Below are 27,498 nucleotides of genomic sequence, written 5' to 3' on the forward strand. Positions count from 1 at the left end.
AAGGGGGTGATGGGCATGGTGGAGGGCACTTGTGGGGATGACCACTGGGTGCTATATGGAAACCGACTTGACAATATTTTTTAAGAAAAAAAAAATAAAAAGAATTTCTTATTCACATATGTACTTATAAACAAACCCAAAAAGATATTAATAAACGTATTTAGTTATCTATGTAAATCAGTTAAACGGTGTGGAGGACACTAAATCTGGGAATAAGAATATTTAAAGTACCACCTGTTCTACTGTTTTCACTTTTGAATAGTACAAATTTACTTGTCAAAAATTTATCTAAAAGTATGTCTTTAGAAAAAATAGTACTATTTATGGTGCTATTTAAAGGTGGTAACTTTACCAACCCAAGACTAGCAACCACCTGAAACATACAGGCACTAAATGTTTGCTGTATGAGTTACTGTCCTAGTGCTGGAGATGTTCTTGACTTCAATGATGGTTCTCTTCTTCTACGTCTAACTAACCCTGCTTATCTGTAGAATCCGTGGCCACAGCTGTCTCCCCAAAAAAGTTTTCTTTCCATGTCAGTGAGGCCCTTTTCAAACAAAAGAGTCATCCCAATCCAAAAAAAATCAGTATTCTGTCTTAATGCTAGTATCATATAAGAGATGACAATACTTATTTGCTCCATAAATTAAGGTTTGAATGAATAAATACATACATTAAATTTTATTTGAAAATCACACACAATAAATCCCTTGCTTCCTTGAGCTACAGATTTTACTGTAGCAACTATAAAGTGAACTGAAGTCCCAAAACTAAATTCATTTCAGAAGACATTTAAATTTCAGACTTATTTAGTTTGTTGTAAATTGTAAATGTGTGTGTGTGTGTGTATATATATATCCTGCTGATCTGAAATACTTAAAAAATTTCCAATGTCCTGCCCTCAGTGAAGTTTCTGAGAGTTCCAGAATTTGGTGCACAAAATATCCCCTCCAAGGTAAAACACAAGTTGCTATCTCTCATACCATCTACCAAAAAAAGAAACAAAGAAAGGAAGAAACGTCACAATGCTTGGTTAGTTTTTTTAATTCTGGAGTGTGTTACTTTGACCTATCTTCAGGGTTACCCACAAGGTGGCAAAAAAAAATTCAAGATGGAGTACAAGCCTTTTTAACACTGCAGTCTTATGAACCAACACATCTAATGGTTCCTATAGGGTTCATGGCAAATATGGATGCTCTAAAGAACCTCTCCCAAGCACTAATATGAGAATGACTGTGTAGGTGTCTACAATTTCTGAAACATTTATGCCCTCTTCTGCAAATAACTATTATCCTTTTGAGAAACAAGCTCTGGCTTGCTACTGGGGCTTAGCAGACAGTGAATGACTAATCACAGGACATCAGGTTGGCGATGCCACCTGAACTTCCTATTATAAACTGCATAGTTAGCCACAAGGGGTAGGCAGGGGCAGTAGCAATCTATTATGGAATATAAGAGAATTAACTTACCCAGGAGCAGGTCGGTAGATTTGTCAGTAAAGGGTGCCAGTGCAAGAACAATGTATAGAAAAATTGTCTTTCTGAACAGGGAGGCTTCCTGAAGGGAGAAGTGCACGAGTGGGTGCCTGTGTTAAGGGAAAGGGAGGTTCTATCCCCAGCCTCAGGGCCCAGCCACACCCTAGTAGGGGGAGGGGAAGTTCTCCAGTCAGTCCTGGTCAGCAGTTCCCTTCCTGCCAGCCCTGACCCTATGACTGAGGACCAGGTCTGGCACAAGGCAATCCAGTGAATTCCTCCACTATCTACTGGGCTAACGCTAACACACTTCCAACAAGATCTGAAATCTTGAGGAGAAGGCCCCCCTTTCACATTTGTTCTTTACTTTGGTACTCTCCTGTAGCTCCTTTAACCTTCCTAGTGCCTCATCTCTTGAAATAATAATGCTTTAAATTAAACTGTCCATGTTCAAAATACTGTGTGGTTTCTGTCTCCCAATACAGGGAATAATATTTTTAAATTTAGAAAAATAAGCTACACTTTCATGAACTAAAATACTACTATCACTCTTCCTATACAAAGCGGTGTTCATATTCTGTTCATATCATGATTATATCCCAATGCCATTATGCTATAATAATCAACATTAAGAGAAACCAAAAATTATTTAACACTTAATATATGCTAACATTATTCTAAGTTTATTTGCATTGATAATTAAAAAAAATTTTTTTCCATTATGAATTCTAACAATCCCCCTACAATGACCTATTACAAATAAGTGTCAAATGAATAATGTAGTACTTCCTCTACCCAGAACAGTTTATTTTTTAAAATTTTTACTTTTTTAACTAATTTCTACACCCAACATGGGGCTTGAACTCACGACCCTGAGATCAAGAACTGCATGCTCTATAGAATGAGCCAGCCAGGTGCCTCCAGAAATGGCCTTTAAATGACTAAAGAAACTTCTATAATCATGTTTACTGTGACGTTCATGATGGTTACATTAATGTGACCCATGAGCTTGTTTAAAATCTCACACATTTCTCATATATTTCTATTACACTTAAAGTTTATTTATTTTGACAGAAACAGACTGTGAGAGTAGGGGAGGGGGCAGAGAGTGAGGAGGGAGAAAGAGAGAATTCCAAGCAGGCTCCATGCTGCCAGTGCACAACTCAAACTCATGAAACTGAGATCATGACCTGAGCCTAAACCAAGAGTTGGACACTTAATTGACTAAGCCACCCAGGCATCCCCATTTCTATCACCTATTAAAAAATTAAGCTTTGTCGTCTTTTTAAAAAAATGTTTATTTATTCTGAGAAAGAAAGAGCACACGTGTGAGCAGGTAAGAGGCAGAGAAAGAGAAGTTAATATAAAATCCTGATGTAGGGCTTGATCTTACAGACTGTGAGATGATGACCTGAGCCAACATCAAAAGTTGGATGTTTAACTGTTTAACCGACTGAGCCATCCAGACACCCCAAACTTCCTTGTCTTGATCACTAATGGTGAATTATTGTGGCTGATTACTGACTACACAAAGTCTTAACAAATTCGTGACCATTCATCACAGTAGGCAAAAGTGAGGAAATTTTTAAAAGAAAAATACTAATGTTCCAAAAACTTAATTGTAATCTCTATCATTCCAGTTTATTCTGTTTCAGTGACTAACTCATTCCAAATTCATTGATATGAGTCTCAGAAACACAGTGGGGGAAAAAACAACAGCCAAAAGCCTGAGATTAACCAAGAACTACTCTGCATTTTAATTGTAAAAATAGCATATGCTTTGTTTGAGTCTACTGGTTAAAGAAGCATGGACTTCATTAAACCAAAGGCCAACCATGAAAAGTTTCAGGACTCTAAGACGGGAATTTAAAAATAGCATCAAAAATTAGATGACCCCTACCATCTATCAAATAGATTATATCCCCTGATACTTAAATTTAACAGTTTTGTAACTAATAGTTACAATTAAAAGTCTTACTTTAAAAGTCTAAAAATCTCTTCTAAACATTACTGGAAAAAGTCACTAAAAACATTACATTTTTATGCCACCATTTTTTTTTTTGAGAGAGCACACAGTGCCCCAATGTGACCAAATTTTACTTTTAGGTTTTTTTTTAATGTTTTAAATTAATTTATTTTTGAGAGAGAGAGAGAGAGAGACAGAGTGAGCAGGGGAGGAACAGAGAGAGAGGGAGACACAGAATCCAAACCAGGCTCCAGGCTCCAAGCTGTCAACACGGAGCCTGATGTGGGGCTTAAACTCATGGACTGCAAGATCATGCATGACCTGAGCCAAAGTCAGACACTCAAATGACTGAGCCACTCAAGCACTCCCCCCAATGTCACCAAATTTTAATACGAAGCTTCCAAATATTAAGATTTGCTAACAGAACAAATTCTAGAAGAACATCACATCTGACCATTTTTCCAACCAACTTTCTCTTCTTTTACCTATTAATTATGATGGTGATAATTAACAATGACTTATCACAGGCAGGTCCTAGTATAAGAGCTGTATACATATTAACTCATTTATTCCTCAAAAGAAACCTATGAAATAGGTTCTATTATTGTCCCCATTTTATAAATGGAGAGTCATCACGTAATTTTCCCAAGAAATAATGGAACAAAGACATGAACTCAAGCAGTTTGGCTCTGGAGTGTGAATGTTTACAGACTTCTGTTGAGAGCTTTCAGTACTAGAGCTTGTGATAAAACCTCAAAGAGACACTTAAGTAGCTACTATTATTATACTCATTTTACAGACAAGGAAATTAAAATTGTACAATATCATACCAACAGTAAATGATAAACCAAGATTTTAACCTCGTTTGCCTTACTCTAAAAACCATTTTCTTAACTAATAAAATAGATCACCCACTATAACCATTAATATCAGAAACAAATCCAAAACCCATCAGATAAATCAAATCAAAGCCCATATAAAACTAAAGATCAAATCAAAGTTAAGATACTATGTCAAGATGTAGAGTACACCCTCAGAAATATGAAACACAGGTTGTTTCCTATGATTTCCAATAGTACCAGCAAGCAAACACATTTATAAAACATATCACCTAATGAGAGAAAATACACATTATGAAACAGTTTAACGGTAAAACTTTACATATAACAGTTTAACATGAGAGAGTAAATCAATAGCTGCAATGTGAACCTTGCCTGCTATATACTCTAAGCAGGGAATGTAAACATACCTGCAAGGAGGCAAGACCATGGAGTCTTTCATAAGCACAGATCCAGAAAGCAGGATATACCAACATCTGGCAACAGTTTCTGAACTGTTCAAGTAAATATATGAGTAAATAAATACACACATTTCACTTGTATATGATTTCAATACAAAATACATAATATGAAATATAATCTAATAATATTACAAATAATTAAAAATTAATGGAATTTTAGGACATATTGCTGTTGCTAAAAAAATGTACCGACTTATACAGACTATGGTGACATGGAAAAAGTGTGTAATCAGTATCTTATGATACAGACTTCAGAAAAATATGTTTATTAGCTCAATCTAGTATTAATTTGATCATCAGCTTCACATTCTTCATTTCTGTGTAGTGGCTCATAACATGTGATGAAGATTAAAACTTAAAACACTGTACTACATGGGCATATCATAAAATCCTAAGCTGATAACTTATGTATATTAAAGACAGTATTTGGAATTGGCAAGCACATCAATGTTCTATCTTCACTGTCAACCATAAAGTGAACCATAATCTGTTTCTTTTAAATTTAATTCTAACATACACAAAATACCTTTTATATGTGTTTCAGGGATAAAAGAATACCAGATGACTTAAGTCTCTCAGCATTTTAGCTGAGTTAAACCTCTAATGGAAACCCAAAATCTTGTTAGATCTTAGTGTGTAAACTAATCTTTCTGTCCTCTCAAATATCTTTTTTTACCATACCTAAGGCTTTAATTAATTCCAGTGTGTAGGAAATTTTAGTATCTGTTAAAAAAAAATCATTGCTCAGACATGGAGAACTGTTGATCTATCTGTCTTTTTGACATGTCAATTTGAATGTCTAACAGAAAAGTGAAACTCCACAAAACCTACCTATCATTTCCTTCAAGTTTTGACAGTTTTCTCTGCCCTCAATAAATACTGCTATCCTCCTACAAGAAATCTAGGCTTCCGAAACATTCCACACAGCACCCAGGGTAAGGTTTCTAGGTCAATCCTAACGCTCACCATGAAAAAGAAAAATTTTTGTCAACTTCCCAATAGATGCTTCAAAGTTCTTTTTAATTTCTTCCAATCTTCAATGAGGCAAGATGTAAATGGCTGCAAATCTCCTAGTTAAGGTTCCTTGTTTAGAAACTCTACTTCCTTACTCTTGTGAAATATGACTTACAAAGTCAAGAAGGAATAAAATCAAAGAAACGATCCAGCCCAAATTAAGACAGAACAAACTTATAATTGGATGCCATGACAAGCTTCCAATTTTTATCTCACTTAGCTAAAGTGGTCACAAAGTTGTCAGTAAATTCAATTATAAATGTAGAAAATCCTGAATTTCACTCCTACCACAAAGAGAACCATGCCAGCCCATGAACAAGAAACTGTTCAGACCTTACGAAAAATTTCACTCTTAGAGCATGGTGTGGCAACGCATTTGGACAAGTAAACCCAAGTAAAGTAAAATGCTTTAATGTTGGCCATTTTATCTCCTTTTTCTGGGCAAACAAAGGAATCCAAGAATGAACTGGTACAGAGAAGGAAGGCATACTTAATCTTGTCAGATCTTTTATCTTCAAAGGCTTCAGATGCTCCTAAGCTAAAGACCAAAATACACTTAAGATGCCTTCCACGTGATTCTCCAGGATCTTCTGTTGCTGTTTCTTCTTTCCTCAAGGTGCTTGCACACACTGCTTTACTTACACTTTTTCTACCATGCTGCTTAAGATCAACTATACACACTCTTTTCTCTGCCTTCACCCATCTCTGAATTTAAATTCTTTAGTTAACTTCTGCATCCTTTTTTTATGATCTTATTATTAACCAGATACAGAGTTGTGTAAGTCTTCATATTTTTTAAATAGTGCTGTGGCATCTGGGTGGCATGTGACTCTTGATCTTGGCCTCAGGTCATGATCTCACAGTTTTTGAGATCCAGCTCTGGGCTGCTTGGGATTCTCTCTCCCCCTCTCTCTGCCCCTCCCCCACTCAGTCTCTGCCTCTCTCTCTCTAAATAAATAAACTTAAAACACAAAAGTTTTGAGATAAAATTTAAATACCATAAATCCACCCATTTTAAGTACAACTTGCAGGAAAATCAAAACAATTGTGGAAAGATCACACAGTCCAGTTTTAGAATACTTCTTTGGGGACACCTGGGTGGCTCAGTCGGTTAAGTGTCCGACGTCAGCTCAGGTGATGATCTTACGGCTCATGACTTCGAGCCCCACATGCTGACAGCTCAGAGCCTGGAGCCTGCTTCAGATTCTGTGTTTCCCTCTCTCTCTGCCTCTTCCATATTCATACTCTGTCTCTGTCTCCTTTGAAAATAAATGAACATTAAAAACTTAAAAAAAAAAAAACCCAGAACACTTCTCTGTATTCCTAACCAATAATCTGCTGTCTGTATAGATCTGGCTTCCCTGGGGGACCCTGGGTGGCTCAGTCGGTTAAGCATTAAAATTGGCTCAGGTCATGATCACACGGTTCCTGGGTTCAAGCGCGTCATCCGGCTCTGTGCTAACAGCTAGCTCAGAGAATGGAGCCTGTGTCAGATTCTGTGTCTCCCTCTCTCTTTGACCCTGCCCTGTTCACGCTGTCTCTCTCTCTCTCTCAGAAATGAATAAAAAACATTAAGAAAAAAAAAAAAGATTTGGCTTTCCTAGACAGTTCATATAAATGGGATCATGTGATGTGTGGAGGTTGTCTTGCTTCATCCACTTGGCATGTTTTTGAGGTTTATCCATGTTGTATTATAAATCTATGTTGCCTTTATTCCTTTTAACTGCCAGATAATATTACATTATACAGATACATGACATTTTATTTATCCATTCATTATACATTTTGTTTCCAGTTTTAAGCTGGAAATACAAATAGTACTACAAAGAACATCTGTTTACTGTCTTTGTACGCACGTGTTTTTATTTCTCTAATATAAGTAAGTAAAAGTAGAATTACTAGGTCAAGTGGTAAAACTTTGACTTTCTGGGAAACTGTCAAACTATTTCCTACAATGGCTATACTATTTAACACCCACACCACCAACATATGAGGATTCCAGGTGTTAGTTATCAGTGCCAATACTTGTTACTGTCTACATTTTTAAGGTAGCTATTCAAATGGTTACAGAGTGACATCTTATTGATTTCTGATGTGCTAATTCTGTATGGTGTAAGCTAAGTGTAAGTCTATATTAACTTTTTGTAAGTAAATACTCAACACAGCATTATTTCCTGAAAAAAAAAAAAAACCATGCTGACCTCCTTGAAATGCTTTAGCACATTCATCATAAATAAATGGTTCATTGGTGGTTGGTTCCTTTTTAATCCTCAATCATATTATACCCACAATATGCAAAGATCTTAGCTGGAGACCATTAAAAACAAACTGTTCATAAATACAAAAGTTTACTTCTAGCCTCTCAATTCTGTTCCAATGATGTATTCATCTATTTTTTTTGATAGCACTTAAATATGTGTAACTTTTAATTAGTTTTCTCTACTCGACAACTAAGCAATAAGCTCAATAAAAACACACAATGTGTCTCCCCACCATTCTACGCCAAGGTAAGCATAAATATAGCAGAGACAAATTTAATAATAAATGGATCAACAAATAGAGGAAGACAGCCACTAAAAGTCCTATGAATAGAGCTTAATGCTTTAAAAAATGGTAATTATAACATGTTGGTAATGAAACATTTTAAAGTCAGTACCATCCTAATATACCTGGTGAATCTATATAATAAAACAAGTCACTACTGCCAAAAATTTTAGAAGGAAACAGGGAAGAATAGTTTCATCATCTTGAGAAAGGGACTTTTTTAAACAGGACATGAAAAGCACTAATCACAAGAGAAAAACTTTGCAAGTCAGAAATTTCTACTCTTCAAAAGATGCCTTTAACAGAATGAAAAGGCAAGCCACAAAGTGGGAGAAGATACATTCAAGTATCTTAACAAGGGGCAAGGATATAGAAATTCATAAACAATTTCTACTAATCGACAGAAATACTACAGAAAACCTAATTAAAAAATGGTTAAAAATTCAAATCAGGTTTCATAAAAGAGCTATCCAAATAGCCTACAAAAACATGAAAATCATTTATCATTAATAAGAAGGGATACGTAAAATAAAATCACAATGAGGTAACAAAATGAAGTATGTGAGCCAGAATCTAATGTCAGTCTCTCCTAAATTTGATCACACGCATTTCCTATAATTCTACTCCTAAGAATATGCCCTTAAATGTTCAGGAATGACTATATAAGAGAACAAAGAGGCATGAAGAAAATTTACATAGAAACTTCATTATTCACAATAGAAAAAAAAAACTGGAAACAACCCTAGTATCTATCAACAGTAGAAAAGATAAATGAATTGTGTTATTTTTACACAGAGTGTAAAGCAATGCAAAAAGGTTAATGCAAAAACATGGAAGAATCTTAGACATATGTCAACCCTGACCAAAAGACTTTTATTTATGTGGACTTCAAAAAGAGGTAAAACTAATTTACGGTGACAGAAGTCAGAAATAGAAATAGATCACCTTTCCAAGGGAGGTGACTAGAGCTTCAGGAGAGCAGATGTGTTCTTTATGTTCAACTGGGTATTAGCTATTAATACATAATATTGTATGTATTTATTAAACTTCACTGTACTGTAAACCTTTCGTGCACCTTCTATTTCAGTTTATGAATAAATTTCAATCTGCTCTAAAGAAATTCCGAATCAAATGAATTTCAGTGCTAAAAGTCAAAATTTAAATATTAAAGCTACTAGTTTTAGTTAAGGAAATACTTACCAAAAAAGAATCTGATTGCCACTGTATCTCTCATAGCGTGCTCTTGCAGACATTAATCTAATATATTAAAAAAGAAAAGTCAAAAATTTAAAGACTATTTTAGGTTTAAAAATAGTGTTATAATTACATACTTGAATAGAAAATGATCATACTATCACTAACTTCTTCACTCAACTATAAGAATTTAGAAATAGAGACATCAGGGGGCGCCGGGGTGGCTTAGTCGGTTAAGCGTCCGACTTTTGCTTAGGTCATGATCTCGCAGTTCGTGGGTTCGAGCCCCGCGTCGGGCTCTGCTGACAGCCAGCTCAGAGCCTGGAGCCTGTTTCAGTCTGTGACTCCCTCTCTCTCTGACCCTCCCCTGCTCCTGCTCTCTCTCTCTCCTTGAAATAAATAAAACATTTAAAAAAAAAAAAAAAAAAGAAAAGAAATAGAGACATCAAATGCAGTATTTTCAAAAGCATCCATTGGATAATAGTAAGTGGCAACAAACAGAATTCTCTTATGTATACTCTAAAACCTGCCAATTCACACTGCACAACTTTCCTTTTCTATAATGGACAAGTACACATTTGTCTGATTCTCTACTGAATCCTCATGTTTACAAATTACTGGTAGAAGCCACGCCTGGGAGGCTCAGTCAATTAAGCTTCCAACTTTTGGCTCAGGTCATGATCTCACGGCTTATGAGTTTGAGCGCCATGTCAGGGATCTGTGCCGACAGCTCAGGGCCTAGAGCCTGCTTCAGATTCTGTGTCTCCCTCTCTCTCTGCTCCTTCCTCACTCATGCTCTGTCTCTCTCTCTCAAAAATAAACATTAAAAAATTTAAAAAAGAAATTACGGGTAGAGGGGCACCTGGGTAGCTCAAGACAGTTGACTGTCTCACTCTTGATTTTGGCTCAGGTCAGGATCATGAGATCACACCCTACACTAGGCTCCATGCTGAGATTGTCTCTCTCTCTGTCTATCTGCCCTCTCCCCACTTCATGCTCTTTCTCTCAAAAATAAAAATAAAAGAAATTACTGACAGAGGCATACACACAAATCTGTTGAATATGTAAACATTAAAAAATATATATAATATTAAATGCATTAAAAATGCTTATAGTATTACTAAATGCTATGGTTTTCAACATTCTTCTTCCATACATATGCTGACATCTGAATTATGTTATACATAAAATAGAAAATAATAAACCCAGAGGCACCTGGGTGGCTCAGTTGGTTAAGCATCACCTCAGGTCATGGCTGACTTTGGCTCAGGTCATAATCTCACGGTTTGTGAGCTCAAGCCCCATGTGTGCACTGTTAGCGTAGAGCCTCCTTGGGATTTTCTCCCTCTCTGCCCCTTTCCCTCTCACACTCACTCTATCAATCTCTCTCAAAATAAATAAACATTAAAGAGAGGGAGGGAGGGAGGGAGGAAGGAAGGAAGACTCACTCACTCACTCACTCTAACAATTATAGTGTAGCAATCTGGTTTCTTAACCAGAAACTTAAAGAATGGCCAGAGAAAGTAACAGATAAGTCGGCCATGGAAGGAAAACACACTTTAAATTTTATATGCAAAGTTACAATAGTAAGTGCTTTACAAAATTCAAAAGTGTTTTTATAAATGTAATGACAATGACATAGGTAGGAGGAAAGAAAACTTATTTTACAGAATAGGAAAATGATGCTCAGAAAGTTTATGGGTTTTGTTCACAGAGGCTCATACCAAATCCAAAGTCGTTATCCTTCCACTTCACACAACAATACATCATTACCTTGCCCCTCCTAAACAAGGGGGACCTAATAAATATCAAAAAGAACTACAGAAAGTAAACAGCTTTATTTTCTTTTTTTTTATAAAATTTTTTTTTAATGTTTTATTTATTTCTAGGAGAGAGAGAGAGACAGCGTGAGCAGGTGAGGGTCAGAGAGAAAGGGAGTCACAGACTGAAACAGGCTCCAGGCTCTGAGCTGGCAGTCAGCACAGAGCCCAACGCGGGGCTCAAACCCACAAACCGCGAAATCATGACCTAAGTGAAAGTCGGATGCTTAACCAACTAAGCCACTCAGGTGCCCCAACAGCTTTATTTTCACTAGCTAGCAGTACTGAACAACACTGTTTTGCTTTAGGTAGTTATTCTCATGTTACCTTCAAAACACTATTACAAAGATAGTACTATTGTCCCTATTTTATGGAGACAAAAGTATAGCTTACACGTTAAGATTTGCTCATGGTTCCACAGCTAAGAAAAATTGTGATGAGAAAGTAGAAATTGCTATGCTTATCCTAAAAAAGCCCCCAAATCATGTGGCCCCTACAATAATCTATCCAAACTCATTTGAAAAACTCCATAGCACCAGCTTTTAAAACACAGCATCACACTTACCGAAGCTGATGTTCCCTGAGATTTGAGAGTATTTCCATTCCATGAAGATAAGAATAAATAGTATTTAAATCCTGGAGAACAGAAAAAAAAAAAAAAAAACTAGATTATTTTTCAAATATATTTTTCAAAATATCTTAACATCCCACAATTCTGATATTAAGCAATCATTTATGATAGAATTGTTAACTATAGTAAGACTAATAAAATCTGAATTAAAATAAATGTGAAAAGGTAGAGAAGAGTTACCTCCACTTCAGTAGGGCTGATAGCCTGTCCTCAAACAATGCCAGAAATCAAAAACTCGTTATTTCATATGAAAGTCTATTTCATTTCTAAACAGATGTACCCCTTCTTGCTCAATGACATCCAACTATTCAAAAAGAATTATCATATCATCCTAAGTATTGTAATTATTATCTTCTCCAGATTATGCAGTTTCACTACTGGTAGGTTCCAGATCTTTTGTTTTTGTTTTTTGTTTTAGACAGAGAGAGAGCAAGCAGGGGAGAGGGAAGAGATGGAGAGGGACAGAGGGAAATAGAATCTCAAGCAGATTGCATACTCAGTGCAGAGTCCAACACAGGGCCTGATCCCACGAGCCTGGGATCAAGATCTGAGTCAAAATCAAGAGCAAGCAACTCAAATGACTGGGCCACCCGGGCATCCCTGCAGGTTCCAGATCTTTAAAAGTACCCTAGCCGACCTTCTCAACATTCTGACTAAATATGACTTACTAAAAAATCTCTTTCTAAAGAGGCTCAAAGTGGTATTAATCAACAACTAAATAAACAAACAAACAAAAGTCCAGTGGGACAACCCTATTGCTCACTCTGTGAAAGAGGAAGGGCACCTTTCTCTAGCCCTTATTCAGGTAACCAGGTATTAAAAGTCCCAGGATGATACGGTAAAACCTCAGCTAAGAGGAGAAACACATTAAAGGGAGAATGTGGGAGCAGTCCAAAGTCCTGACAGAATGGTGTACTTTTACCATTTATGCAGAATGCTGGTGCACAGTGACTGTAAACAAGCTTAAATTCTCTATATAAAATAAACCTCCTTATTCTCTTGTAACAGTGCCTTTATGCCAGACAGACCACTCCCAAACACAGCCTTTCTGCTTTGATGGGCAATTGGCCAAGAGAATTATCAGATGACCGAGAAGAAAAAGACCTCAGCCAACTTCTATTTTAATGGGTTAGTAAGAAAATATGGAGCCACTAAGTAAAACAGCAATAATCTTTGATTCCAAAAATTACAAGTATCAATTAACCATGACGGTGTCAATGACCACACATTATCTCTTATGTGTGAAATTCTTGCGAAAAAGGAAGTGAATTCGATTTTTATTGATATATAAAGGATAAATTCAAAGAGAAAACCCTAACAAATGAGGAAGGTCTATAAAATTCGTGAAGACAAAAGATGGAGTAGTGATAAGGTAAACTCTACTTCCAAAGATAAGTATTTATAAGTAATAGGATGTTTGCCAATAGGACCTTAACAACCCCCACAACGCCTGGGTGGCTCAGTTGGTCAAGCGTCAGACTTCGGCTCAGGTCATGATCTCACAGTTTGTGGGTTCGAGCCCCGTGTCGGGCTCTGTGCTGACAGCTAGCTCAGAGCCTGGAGCCTGTTTCAGATTCTGTGTCTCCCTCTCTCTCTGACCCTCCCCTGCTCATGCTGTCTCTCTCAGAAATAAGACATTAAAAAAATTTTTTTAAAATGAAAAAAAAGAAGAGCACCAAGGCATCAGATACGTAAACAAGGTATTCTTAGAACAGCGTAGCTACTAAATGAATGGAACTAAAAGAATGATTCCAGTTGCGGTTCTGTGAAGAACTAACTTCCCAGCCAGAACCTTCTGAACTGAGGTAATAAATAGCATCCTGACAAAAGTATGGCCCACAGTGAACTCACTGAGCCTACAGACCCATCTAATAATAGTCCCTCTCCACTACTTGTGTTTATAATTAGAATGTACGTACTTGTTAGTTAGAATAGTCCCCATAACAGGTCCATGACCTATGTGGTAAAAGCGGTGGCAGTGCCAAAAGCCAACCAGAAATCTCTGAAACTGCCCATTCTCCAGAACAAGATAGTAAATAAATGACAATACTGCTTCCAGAGAGAAAAGGGATAACAAAGACTAGTGCTACCAGTAAAGATTTAAAGTACTTGGGGTGGGGGGGGGTCTATCTCCTATATCATCTTCAGAAAGCAGACATATATTTAAAAAATGACTGTAGGCTGCCACAGACTTAACCAAATGCCAACCAGTATTCTCCATATAACACTGTTTGTAGAACTTATTAAGCCATAGGTACTGATTTGGTGACTATATTCTTTTCCATTTAAATTACAAAAAAATTATCAGAAACACTTTGCATTCGTGTGGGACATTAACTTACAGTTTTCCTTAGAACTATTTTAAGTCTCTTACTCTCTACCATAATAAAATCTGAAACTATCTAGACCTTCTGACCCATTACATAGATGATATCTTGCTGAACAGACAGAATGAACAAGAGAATAACCAAGAGGAGGCTGGCACCCTGGAGTCCTTGATAACATGCAAATCCTCCAGAAAGCGGGCAATAATTTCTATCAGGAGGCAAAAACCTACCACTTTAATGCTTTTAGGTGCGCAGTGATCATGGGCATTTCAGGACATCTACTGACAAACTGTTGGGACTTCAACTTTAGGTCAAAATAGAGTAAGGGGGAGGAGGACTTCTCTTCCACAGTAAACTAAAGATCAAAATGAATATATGAAATACATTTTTCATGAGGTAAGACATCAGGAAACAAAAGACATGTTAACACCTGACAAGGGACAAACAAATGAAGTGATTCATATGATGATACCTTACTATCCACCAATATCTTTAGTTCAGGAGAAGGAGCTGGCAGTCTAGGAATTACAAAGTGGCTAGAGTTTGCAGAACACGAGAGTGTTACTCAGAAATAAATTAGGTTCTGGAAACCTACGGAAGATGTCCTTAGGGTAGTGATCATCCTATCATGCTCTTAATGACTGAGCTAGCCAGATGCCCTGGTTATCTTGGGTCATTTTTATACCTACCAGTTACCTCTAAGACAAGCTTGAGGTATTATTACTAGGTTTGGTGTGCCCAAGATCAATAAAACTGAGAAAGTAAGTCAGAACAAACAAAAAAACCTGACAGAAACAGATTAGTCTCAGAAATTTCTTAGTAAAAATTTTAAATGGTAGATTCAAGGAAGTATTAATCGTTTACACAGTGTACACTTGAAAGCTGCTCTACTGAGACTGAAAGGGGGAAGTCATGACATTCCAGATCAGCAACACCAAAATGAGCCACCTGTTCTGTAACTAAAGCAACATACTGCAGAAATTAACCAGGGCTATGAGAAGAACAAATAACAGTTCTGGATAAGGGAATAAAATAATGGGTTCCACTTGGGCAAAAAAAATGATGATGAAGTGATGACTCAGTACTTCATAAAACAGATCAACCATACCCTCCAAGCCAGTTATGTGGATGAACACGAGCAAGCTGAGGTGGGTGGTAACCCTGCCATCCTACAAGAAAGCAGCAATCTTTTTACACTCTTCAAACAATTCGTGCCTAATGCATTCATTGTAGGTACATTCTATTGGTTTTCAATATCATTTTTAAATTATATATTAATTCCTGTTAGCAGCTCCAGATAAGGAATTAACGACCGTTTTAAGTACACACTTTTTTTTTTTTTAATTTTTAATGTTTTATTTATTTCTGAGAGAGAGAGAAAGTGTGAGCAGGGGAGGGTCAGAGAGAGAGGGAGACACAGAATCTGAAGCAGGATCTGAGCTGTCAGCACAGAGCCCGACACGGGGCCCGAACCCACGAACCATGAGATCATGACCCGAGCCAAAGTCGGACGCCCAACCAACTGAGCCACCCAGGCGCCCCTTAAGTACACACTTCTAATTAAGAAGTCATGCCTTCCTCAACCTTGTGCCAAGCAGTGTGCTGCTCCTAGAGTAACTTCATCTTTCAATTCTGCTGACGGCCCTTCTATACATGCTTAGAAACCCAACCAAAACTTGGAAAACTCAAACTGAAAGGCTTAATATTTTTTTCTTTTTAATATTTGTTTATTTTTGAGAGAGTGAGAGAACATAAACAGAGGAGGAGCAGAGAGGGAGACACAGATTCCGAAGCAGGCTCCAGCTCTGAGCTGTCAGCACAGAGCCCATCACAAGGCTCGAACCCACGAACCACGAGATCATGACCTGAGAAGAAGTTGGACACTCAACCAACTTAGCCACCCAGGCACCCCTGACTGGAAGGCTTTTTATTTCTTCAACTCTACAAATAACAGATTTCTTATCTATGATATGCTTAATTCATCAAATACAACTTTCAATACAGCATCAATTATTGAAAACATTCATTAACCAAGATTTTTTTTTTTTTTACTTATCTTTTTTACTTGAGAAAGCAAGTTCATCCCTGGAATTTTAACAATGACAAATCTCTCAGAGTGGATCCTAAGGGCAGTACAGATTCAAGATATATATATTTTGCAACTACAAGTCAATATAATAAAAACTTATGGTGAAGAATCCTCTACAAATTAATGTTAGGCTGAAGATAGTGTGGTTAAAAACCCGGGAATCTGGAGACAGCCTTGGATTCAAATTATGCCTCTATCAGTTAGTAATCACATAACCTTTATGTGATCATACAGGAATGATTAACTCTCTTTGAACATAAAGATGTTAAATGTGTAGCACAGAGATAATGACATGGTGAATAGTTAAGAAATGTTAGTACTATGCATTTATATATAGGTTTGGATCATAAAATTACAAAACAAAGATTAAATTACAGTCAGCATATTAAAGCTATTCTGAATGTTTCTGACAATGGTGCCAAGTTAACAAGACCATGCATTAAACAGAGAATTCTACTTCACTGTTTTTCTCATCCAAAGAAGTATAAGTATATTCTACAAAATGGCAACAAAGAGCTACATACACTTACCATACCTTGAGCCAAGTCCCTGGTGTCTAAACACCATTTCCTAACATTAAGAACCAGGGTTCCTTGGATAAGTGGCTGATTTCAGTACTGGAGCAAGGAAAGTACAAGCCCAGAACATCTTTTTGTGCCAGAAAGTTAGAGATTATTTAGAGACTAATGGAGTCATGTCAAAAGGACACAGTAGCAGACTTTGAAAGGACTCCCACTGGCTAAATGTGGGGTGATCTAATAATCAAACGGAATAAAAACAGTATTAAAATACAAAAAGAATCCTTGAAATCATAGTGATTGTTTTTTGAAGGGAGGAGGTGGGGAAAGTTCTATATAGAATACTATAACTGTGGGAAAAATCTACAATTAGAAAATTATCACGTTGTAACAGCAAAGTAATAATTATTTAGGCAAAGATCATCAATGAATGCCAAAGCCACTGGGTCAAATACTGGCAAAAAACAAGATATCCACACATTCTCAAAGTATCACATCAAAGACTGCTTGTAACTTGCAGCACTGTACCTTCACAACCCAGAAATACAAGTAATCCAATTTAGCGTCTGCCCTAATAGAAACAACTCATAGTGTGTCTTTTGATTAGACAATAAAAGATCATCATGGGGCACCTGGCTGGCTCAGTTAGAAGAGCATTTGACTTAATCTCAGGGTTTTGAGTTCAAGTCTCATGTTGGGTATAGAGATTACTTAATAAATAAACTTAAAAACTAAGTACAGAACATCACCCATATAATTTCTCAAGAAAGTAATTTCACCTAAATCGCATCATGAAAAACCAGATGAATTCAAATTGTGATACATTCTAGAACACAATTGGCCAGATTCTTCCAAAAATCATGTTTATGAAAGAAAGAAAAAAGCAGGAGAACTGTTCTATATTTCAGAAGACTAAAGACAAATGTAATATACCTTAAGTGGATCCTATACTGAAAAACAAAACAAATTTAAGAGACGGCTTCAAGGTAAGATTAAGGATGAAGTGTCATCAGATCTGCAATTTACTTTTATCCCCTTAAGAATATTTTAATATTTTTTAGTTAATAAGATTTTATTTTTATTTATTTTTAATATAATTGTCAAGTTGGCTAACATACAGTGTATACAGTGTGCTCTTGGTTTTGGGGGTAGATTCCTGTGATTCATCGCTTACATACAACACCCACTGTTCATCCCAACAAGTGCCATCCTCAATGCTAATCACCCATTTTCCCCTCTGCCTCCCACCCCTTCCCCCACAACCCTCAGTCTGTTCTCTGTATTTAAGAGTCTCTTATAGTTTGCTTCCCTCCCTCTGTTTGTAACTTTTTTCCCCTTTCCCTCCCCAATGGTCTTCTGTTAAGTTTCTCAATTTCCACATGTGAGTAAAAACATATGGTATCTGTTTTTCTCTGACTGACTTATTTCACTTAGCATAATACCACCCCCCCAGTTCCATCCACATTGCTGCAAACGGCAAGATTTCACTCATTCTAACTGCCAAGAAGTGTTCCATTGTATACATAAATCACATCTTTATCTATTCATTAGCTGATGAACATTTAGGCTCTTTCCATAATTCGTCTATTGTTGAAAGCGCCATTATAAACATTGGGGTACATGTGCCCGTATGAATCAACATTCCTGTGTTCTTTGGATAAATTCCTAGTAGTGCTATTGCTGGGTCGCAGGATAGTTCTATTTTTAATTTTTTGAGGAACCTCCACAGTTTTCCAGAGCAGCTGCACCAGTCTGCATTCCCACCAACAGTATAAGAGGGTTCTCATTTTTCCACATCATCGCCAGCATCTCCTGTTTCCTGACTTGTTAATTTTCACCACTCTTGACAGGTGTGACGCAGAGTTTTAATTTGTATTTCCCTGATGACGAGTGATGTTGAGCATCATTTCATGTGTCTTTCAGCCATGTGGATGTCTTCTTTGGAAAAGCATCTATTCAAGTCTTCTGCTCATTTGTTCACTCATTATTTTTAGGGTGTTGAGTTTGGTAAGTTCTTTACAGATCTTAAATACTAACCCTTTATTCCCATTCCCTCAGCTGCCTTTTAGTTTTGTTGATTGTTTCCTTTGCAGTGCAGAAGCTTTTTATCTTGATAAAGTCCCAATAGTTCATTTTTGCTTTTATTTCCCTTGCCTTTGGAGACCTGCTGAGTAAGAAATTGCTTCAGCTGAAGTCAAAGAGGGTGTTGCCTGTTTTCTCCTCTAGGGTTTTGATGGTTTCATGTCTCACATTTTAGGTACTTAATCCATTTTGAGTTTATTTTTGTGTATGGTGTAAGAAAGTGGTTCAGTTTCATTCTTCTGCAAGTTGCTGTCCGTTTGCTGAAGAGATGTCTTTTTTCCATTGGATACTCTTCCCCGCTTTGCAAAGATTAATCAACCATACATGTGTGGGTCCAATTCCGAGTTCTCTATTCTATTCCACTGGTCTATGTGTCTGTTTTTGTGCCAATACCACACTGTCTTGATGATTACAGCTTTGTAGTAGAGGCTAAAATCTGGGATGGTGATGCCTCATGTTTTGGTTTTCTTCTTCAAAATTACTTTGGCTATTCGGGGTCTTTTGTGGTTCCATACAAATTTTAGGAGAGTCTGTTCTAGCTTTGAGATGAATGCTGGTGCAATTTTGATTGGGACTGCATTGAATGTATAGATTACTTTGGGTAGTACTGACATTTTAACAATATTTGTTCTTTCAGTCCAGGAGCATGGAATGTTTTTCCATTTCCTTGTGTCTTCTTCAATTCCCTTCATAAATTTTCTATCATTTTCGACATACAGATCTTTTACATCTTTGATTAGGTTTATTCCTAGGTATTTTATGATTCTTGGTGCAACTGTAAATGGGAATAATTTCTTGATTTCTCTTTCTGCTGCTTCATTATTGGTATATAGAAATGCAACCGATTTCTGTACACTGATTTTATATCCTGCGACTACTGAATTCATGTATCAGTTCTAGCGGCCTTTTGGTGAAGTCTTTCAGGTTTTCCATGTAGAGTATCATGTCATCTGCAAAAAGTCAGAGTGTGATTTCTTCTTTGCTAATCGGGATGTCTTTTATTTTTCTTGCCAGACTGCAAATGCTAGGACTTCCAACATTATGTTAAACAACAGTGGTGAGAGTAGACATCCCTGTCATGTCCCTGATCTCAGATGGAAACTCTCAGTTTTTCCCCACTGAGGATGATATTAGCTGTGAGCTTTTCTTAAATGGCTTTTTTGATGGTATGTTCCTTCTATCCCGATTTTCTTTTTTAAACAGTTTATTTTGGGGGGAGAGAGAGAGAGAATGTGCATGGGCGAGTAGGGGAGGCAGAGAGAGAAAAAGGGAGACAAAGAATCCCAAGTAGGCTCCGGGCTCTGAGCAGTCAGCACAGAGCACAATACAGGGCTTGACCTCAAGAATTGGGAGATCGTGACCTGAGCCAAAGTCAGATGCTTAACCGACTGCACTACCCAGTTGCCCATCTATCCCAACTTTCTTGAGGGTTTTTATTAAGAAAGGATGCTGTATTTTCTCAAATGCTTTTTCTGCATCTATTGACATGATCATATGGTTCTTATCCTTTCTCCTATTAATGTGATGATTTGCAAAACTGAACCAACCGTGCAGCTCAGGAATAAAACCCACCTGATCATGGAGATTCTCCAATTTACTTTCAAATGGCTTAGCAAAATAAAGTATATGCTAGAGAGACGGAGGTAAGATAAATATAGCAAATATCACTCTGAGTGAAGAATCTGTAATAAAGGATACTAAAAATAATGGGATCCTATTCTTCCCATGTTTCTGTAGTTTTGAATTTCTCAAAAAGAAAGATGGGGGTGGGCAACATATGACTGTGTCCTGCTTATTCAGAGAGTGACAGACATTTCTAGCTTTTCTTAGATTTCAAGTCTCATTTAATGATCTACATTCCTTTTTTTTCAATATCTTTTCCTGTGCATCCCCAAACATCACCATATGTTGACCTGTGTCCACGACACAATACTTCCAGGAATGTTTTCTGGAAAAGCTTATCTCATTCACCAGTATATTAGAATTTAGTCTCATTATATATTTGGGTATACATTTCTTTTGGTAGACTAAAACTTTTTGTTTGTAGATTAAAATACACTGCCTAGCTAATTATTTGAACATTAAATTTTATTAATAAAACTTTAACATTAAAAAATTATAGTCTGAAATGTTAATTTTTAGAGATGAAAATCCCAAAAGATATGCTTAAACATGAGAACTCCAGTAATTAATCTCTGAAATGATAATGCATCAAAAGATCAAGCACCTAATTACTTCTAAATTCAAACTTTAGGCTAAAGTTTTTTTGATCCCACTGTGTATTACAAAATCACCCAAGATATGCTAATTCCAAGTTTCACATGCACTTTTCAATCCTTATTTCTACCCACATTTGTTTTATAGAATTTGCTGACACATTCATCATTCATTCACTCCTCCCACCTAAAACTCTTTTCCTCCAGGCCCTTCCAAAATATGGCTCTCTGTGGGTTCTTGTCCTACTGGAAAACACTTAGTAACAATCACAAGCACAGAATGTGAAATTAGAAAGCCTAGACTTGAATCCTGACTCTGTGGTTTCCTAGCTGTGTGACTTTAGACAAGTTATTCTGTGATTCCATTTTCTCATATGTAAAATGTGGATAACACCTTGTTTCAGAGTGTTTTTGGAAGGATGAAAGATGTATAAAGGTTGTTGTTGTTGTTGTTGTTGTTTTAAACAGTAACAGGCATCCAGTAAGTACCCTAGCATATAAATCTTAGCCATTCTTATTACTATTATTGCCTTTCTGCTCCAGGTGCTCCTGAGTCTCCATCACAGGCTTTGCCTTCTTTCCCTATTCCCTTAAATGTTTATATATGTTCCCATCACTGTGACATCCACCCTTTCTTCCCTAGAGACTCTCTACCATCAGTAATACCCTCCACATCCACAGTTGCAACTACTGTACGTAAACTAATGATGCCCTTATTTGTATTTATAGCCTAGAGCTCTCTAGTAAAACTTAACAAACTATGCATTCTAGAATATATGAACACTTTCACCTGGGAGGTCCAACAGCATTTCAAGTGTAATAAATGTAAAGCTAAACTCATTACTTATACTCCTGGCTGGGTCTTCTTCCTAGGTTCCCTGATTTACATAATGCTTTCTTCTTCAGTGGCTCTAGCCAGAAATCTATTAATTCTATTTCATAAATATCTCTGTTCACCATCCCATCTGGAGCAATTTAGAGATTTATTATTTCTCACTGGCTAACAAAAAATAGCCTTCTTCCATCTAAAGTCTGACCCCTTGTAACCCATTCTTCATAGTCCTGCCAGAGTTACCTTTGTAAAAAGCATATAGAAACTCCTTAACAAAGAGAAAGCAGTTCTTCATGAGATCTGGATCCTGCCCATGCCTCCAGCCTCATCTCTTGTACGACCTGCCCAGGCAACTTGCACGTTCGTGTGAAGCTCATCTTGGGGCCTTGACAAATGTTGTTCCCTTTTCAGGAAACACAAACTGTCCCTTCTTCACCTAACATTTACATATTATAATCTATACTCAAGGCAGGATTCCCTTTTTGAAAACAAGTAAGACACCTGCCAACCCTTTACTTCTCCCTCCCAAGAGTCCTCCTATTAACTCAAGTGCCTCATTTTACAGCTATACAGTAGTTAACAAGGTATTTTAATTGTCTGTGTATTTGCCTATCTCCTCCCCAAATGAATGAACTTTAATCTTTTATCCATGGCACTTAAAAATAGTACTTAAAAAACATTTACCACACAAATATCCATTAGGCACTCTTCCTTAAGATGTATTCAACTCGGCCTCAGTCAGTTAAGGCTCCTAAATACTCAAAACTCCAGATAGCACCTGTGACACAAACTCTTCTGTAAAAAACCTACTGTGATGAAGCCTTTTATTATTAGCTGAAAGCTCTTAAAAAGTCAAAATTGGGGGTGCCTGGTGGCTCAGTCAGTTAGCCGTTCAACTCAGGCTATGAACTCATGGTTCATGAGTTCAAGCCCCTCATTGGGCTCTGCGCTGACAGCTCAGAGCCTAGAGCCTGCTTTGGCTTCTGTGTCTCTCCCTCTCTCTCTGCCCCTTCCCTACTCACACTTTTTGTCTCTCTCGTCTCTCAAAAATAACCATCAAAGAAAAAAGAAAATCTAAATTGAATACACTACCTTTTGAAAACAAAAATATAAGTTAGATGGAGCACCTGGGTGGCTCAGTCGGTTAAGCATCCGACTTCAGCTCAGGTCATGATCTCACAGTTCATGGGTTGGAGCCCCGCGTCGAGCTCTGTGCTGACAGCTAGCTCAGAGCCTGTGAGACTCGGATTCTGTGTCTCCCTCTCTCTCTGACCCTCCCCTGCTCACACTGTCTCTCTCTCAGAAATAAATAAAAAACATTAAAAAATTAAAAAATGTATATTTAAGTTAGAAAACAGAATGGTATAAGAAATGGTGTAAGAAATCACCAATACAGACATCAATCACACCTGTTTTCATCCTACATGAAACTTGAGAATTCTGAACTTCCAGTACATTGATATCTTCCATTGAATTGATACAGCACCTTAAAGTACTGCATACATCACAGGCAAATTATAACAAGAACAATTTAATCAGGAAATTATTAGACATCTGGACAGTGACCAACAAAAGTTCAAAGTTTAAAATATGGCCTAAATTTCACTGTTCTGAGAAGTGGGGTGCTACTGAACTGAGGAAGTCACTCAAGAATCATGTGACCTTGAGCAAGACATTTTACCTCTCAGGAGCTCAGTTCCTGTTCTCTGTATGCAACTCATTTCACTAGCTCTTGACCTATTTCTAGGAGTGCTATACTATATACATTCACAAATACATGCTGGCAGTGCTACTTTAGTTTTGTACTAAGTGCCCTATCTAATGAACCCCACTATCTCTGTCACATGACAAACCGTAAAGCCCTCCAGCTGCCAAAGCTTTAGTTTATGGCAAAGTAGTAGAGAGTGTCTAGTAGTGGAAAACATCAAATAGGGGCTGCTCAGGCGTCCATAATCTCATGTTCTTAATAAACTGGCTCATTCACTTTTTATTGACAGCAAGACTTCAGTTTAAAGAGGCTGGTCCTTGGGGCGCCTGGGTGGCTTAGTCGGTTAAGCATCCGACTTTCACTTAGGTCATGATCTCGCGGTTCGTGGGTTCGAGCCCCGCGTCGGGCTCTGTGCTGACTGCCAGCTCAGAGCCTGGAAGCCTGTTTCAGTCTGTGACTCCCTCTCTCTCTGACCCTCCCCTGCTCACGCTGTTTCTCTCTCTCTCCTAGAAATAAATAAAAACATTTAAAAAAATAAAAATAAAAAAAAAAATAAAGAGGCTGGTCCAGATGCACCTGGGTGGCTCAGTCGGTTGAGTGTTCGACTTCGGCTAAGGTCATGATCTTGCAGTCTGTGAATTCGAGCCTCGTGTCAGGCTCTGTGCTGACAGCTAGGAGCCTGGAGCCTGGAGCCTGGAGCCTGCTTCGGATTCTGTGCCCCTCTCTCGCTTTCTCTGACCTCCCCCCACCCCCTTGCTCTGTCTCTCCTCTCAAAATAAACAAACTTTAATAAATAAATAGGCTAGTCTAAGGTAAAGCCAAATAATAACTACAATGTTACAGAGCTCAGCCCCTCCAACACTTCCAAAGAACAGGACTTTGTCACACAGACAAGCTCATCAGGCCTAGATGCTCCTTTCTGCAGAATTCTCATGGCGAAGTCCTCAGTCTCTCCGAAACAAAATTTTTGGTGTCTAAACTGAATAGCTAGGTGGGAATCTAGGTGGGAATCTCCAATACACCTAAAATGAGGCGATCAGAAGAGATGTTGTCTAATAAAAGCCCCATCCAGATCTCTATGCCCTTTCTATCCAGTTCAATTTACAAATGAAGGCCAAAGGGCCCCACAAGCATAAATAAATTCTTTTACTGTCCAAAAAACCCTCTGAATGTGCATCTGCTGTAGAAAAGCACAAGAGAATCTTTGTTCTGCCACCCTCAGGGATGTGCACAGTGACTCACTCAAAAATGCCTCCAAGTACAATGGTGCACTTACGCCAATTTAGAAAAAAACCTCTACAAGTCTACACTTAAAGATCATTATTCTAAATCCTAAAATGGATAACTATAAGAATACTCAATTTTGTCTTCTTACATTCCTACCTCCCTCTTTAAATTTCCTAAAAATTGTTGTTGTTTTTTAAGTGTGAAATTTTTCCTCAGGAAAAGTTTTAAAATCATCTGGTTAAATCCTATGAGAAATTAAAACTGAAATTTCTCTGAAGTTTTTTGTTCGTGTGTTGTGTTTCTTTTAAAACCAAACAAAAAAGGAGTTTCTTCCATCTGTACTGTTTGTGATGAACTGCCAGGTAAAACACATGTCTTCATGGCAACTGTACTTTATTGAAATGTTAATTAGAGATTAATAGCATATTTTTTGCCATTTTGGCCAAACTTCACCAGTCTTTTAATCTCAGTACTTCAAATATTAGACCAAAAGAAACCTCCACTAGAAGAGGGGAAAAGTATTTTTCACATTCCGTTTCTTTTCTTTCTTTCTTTTTTTTTTTTTTTTTTTTTTAAGTTTATCTGAGATAGAGCATACACATGAGCAGGGAAGAGGAAGAGAGAGAGGGAGAAAGAATCTCAAAATCCCAAGCAGGCTCCACTCCATCCTGTTAGCACAAAGCCCAATCAATGGCAGCTCAAGCTCACAAACCTGGAGATCGTGACCTGAGCTGAAACCAAGAGTCAGACACTTAACCAACTAAGCCACCCAAGCACCTCACATTCCTTTTCTTTTTAAAGTCATTTACAAATATCTGGATACCTACTATGTACCAAGTATTGCATAGGAGGCAGTGGAACACAAGGATATACTGTCTTCAAGGAGCTGATAGCCCAACCAGAGAGACAAACATGTAAGTAATCATAACACAGTAATTACTGTGGTGGAGGAAGGTGTCAAATATCCTGGGAACAGTGAAGAGTGGAAAAGTGAGGAAACTGAACTTGCCAAGCCAAAGGATGGCTTTCCACTCAGAGGGAATGGCAAGCTAGTATGTATATCTACCATTTATTGAATATTTATTACGACAGGCACTTCGCTAAACACTTTACATATATTATCTCATTTAGGGCACACAAAAACCCCAAAATTATATTCAGGGTTCTCTAAGTTAGGTAACTTGCCCAGAGTCACTCAAAGTCTCAGTGCTGGAGTCCACATCTGAAACAGGCTTGTCCAAATGCAAAATTCCAGGGCTATGAATACTACACCAGTTTCCCATCTTGTATGAAGCAAAGACACAGGAGAATATGACACAATCAACAATACTTCTCACCGCTATCTATATATCACAACTATTTTAAGAAGCTGTCTGTAAGTACTAATGCTTAAGACTCCATTCCTCAAGGTTCTAATTCAAGAAAATAATGACAGGCATAGGCATTAAAAAAAAAAAAAAAAACCTAAATTGAGAAATATATATAGCCTAAGTTGAGAAGTACAGTGTTATGATATTTTTAAGTAGTTAAAATGCCTATGTTTGGGATGGGGGATGATAAGGCTGGATAGAGTGCCAGGCAAAAGGTCATAGAGGACTATCTCTTTACACATATTCACAAACAGTACTTGCTGCCTTCACTTTCTTGGGTCTTAACTTCAACCCACTGCAATCAGGATCTTTATTCATTAGTCTTGAAACCATTCTGATAGACAAAATCCAAAGAATTTATCAGTCCTCACTTTTCTTGAACTCTCTACAGTATGTGACATTAGTGATAAGGGAATTCTGTCTGAAATGCCCTCCTATAGCAGCACTCTTCTGTTCTCCTACTTCTTTAACAATTTCTTTTCAGTCTTGCAGTTTTCTCCTCCGTGTCTCATCCCTTTAACAGTAGAGCACCTAAGCGGGCTGTCCTATTCTCATTTTGCTTTTCACCCTGGTCATTCCTACCAGTCTTATGATTTCACCTGTAATCAACATGCTGTAGACTCTCATATCAACTCAGATCCACGGCCTGGTTTGATCTGAAGTTTGATCTGAAGCTCCAAATTCTTACTAGCATTCCTATTCTGTATCCCTTGCACAGAATCTCAAATTCCTTCCAAAACTCAATCTCTTCCTACCCGAATTCTGCTCCTTAATAATGCACTCTTAAACACACAGTTACCCATATCAAGAATCTAAAAGTTATCTAGATTCTGCTTTACTCTTGCACCCAGTCCAAACCTGTTCCCAAAAAACTAAAGACAGGAAGATTTTGCCAGACTTAACCTGGTGCTATTAGAGAGGCTTGAGAGGAACCTAAGGGCAGGGTGTATCTTGGCCTTTAAACCCACTTCTGGGGCTGAGAAACACCTATCTCAAAAGTAGGTCTGAACAGAGTAAGGCAGAACATTCAAAAGGGTAACCAAAAGGAGGAATTAAGATATAAAGGAGAGGCTGGTTAAGATCAAAGAAATCACCAAGAGAGGAGGTTCAAAATTCAGTCCAGAAGTATACCACAAAAAACCAAGGTAGCTTCACAGTCCTCTTGGTTGCTGGAAAGCAGGCAGAACA

General features: G+C 37.5%; 1 protein-coding gene across 5 annotated transcripts in view; it reads right to left on the reverse strand.

Moving 5' to 3' along the window:
- The window catches only part of RAPGEF6 (Rap guanine nucleotide exchange factor 6), a 204,568-nt gene that overhangs the window by 170,883 nt on the left and 6,187 nt on the right, over positions 1–27,498 (reverse strand). For 4 of the 5 annotated variants that reach the window (XM_039252545.1, XM_039252543.1, XM_039252547.1 and 1 more), the window contains exons 2-4: positions 11,876–11,946; positions 9,497–9,553; positions 4,688–4,771 (exon numbers count right to left, since the gene is read on the reverse strand). In XM_039252545.1, the coding sequence (XP_039108476.1) occupies positions 4,688–4,771; positions 9,497–9,553; positions 11,876–11,946 (212 nt within the window). The remainder of the gene's footprint in view (positions 1–4,687; positions 4,772–9,496; positions 9,554–11,875; positions 11,947–27,498) is intronic. The other variant, XM_039252546.1, reaches the window with a different exon arrangement.

The sequence above is a fragment of the Hyaena hyaena genome, unplaced genomic scaffold (genome assembly GCF_003009895.1).
Source record: "Hyaena hyaena isolate Hyena2069 unplaced genomic scaffold, ASM300989v1 scaffold_425, whole genome shotgun sequence".
NCBI lineage: Eukaryota > Metazoa > Chordata > Mammalia > Carnivora > Hyaenidae > Hyaena > Hyaena hyaena.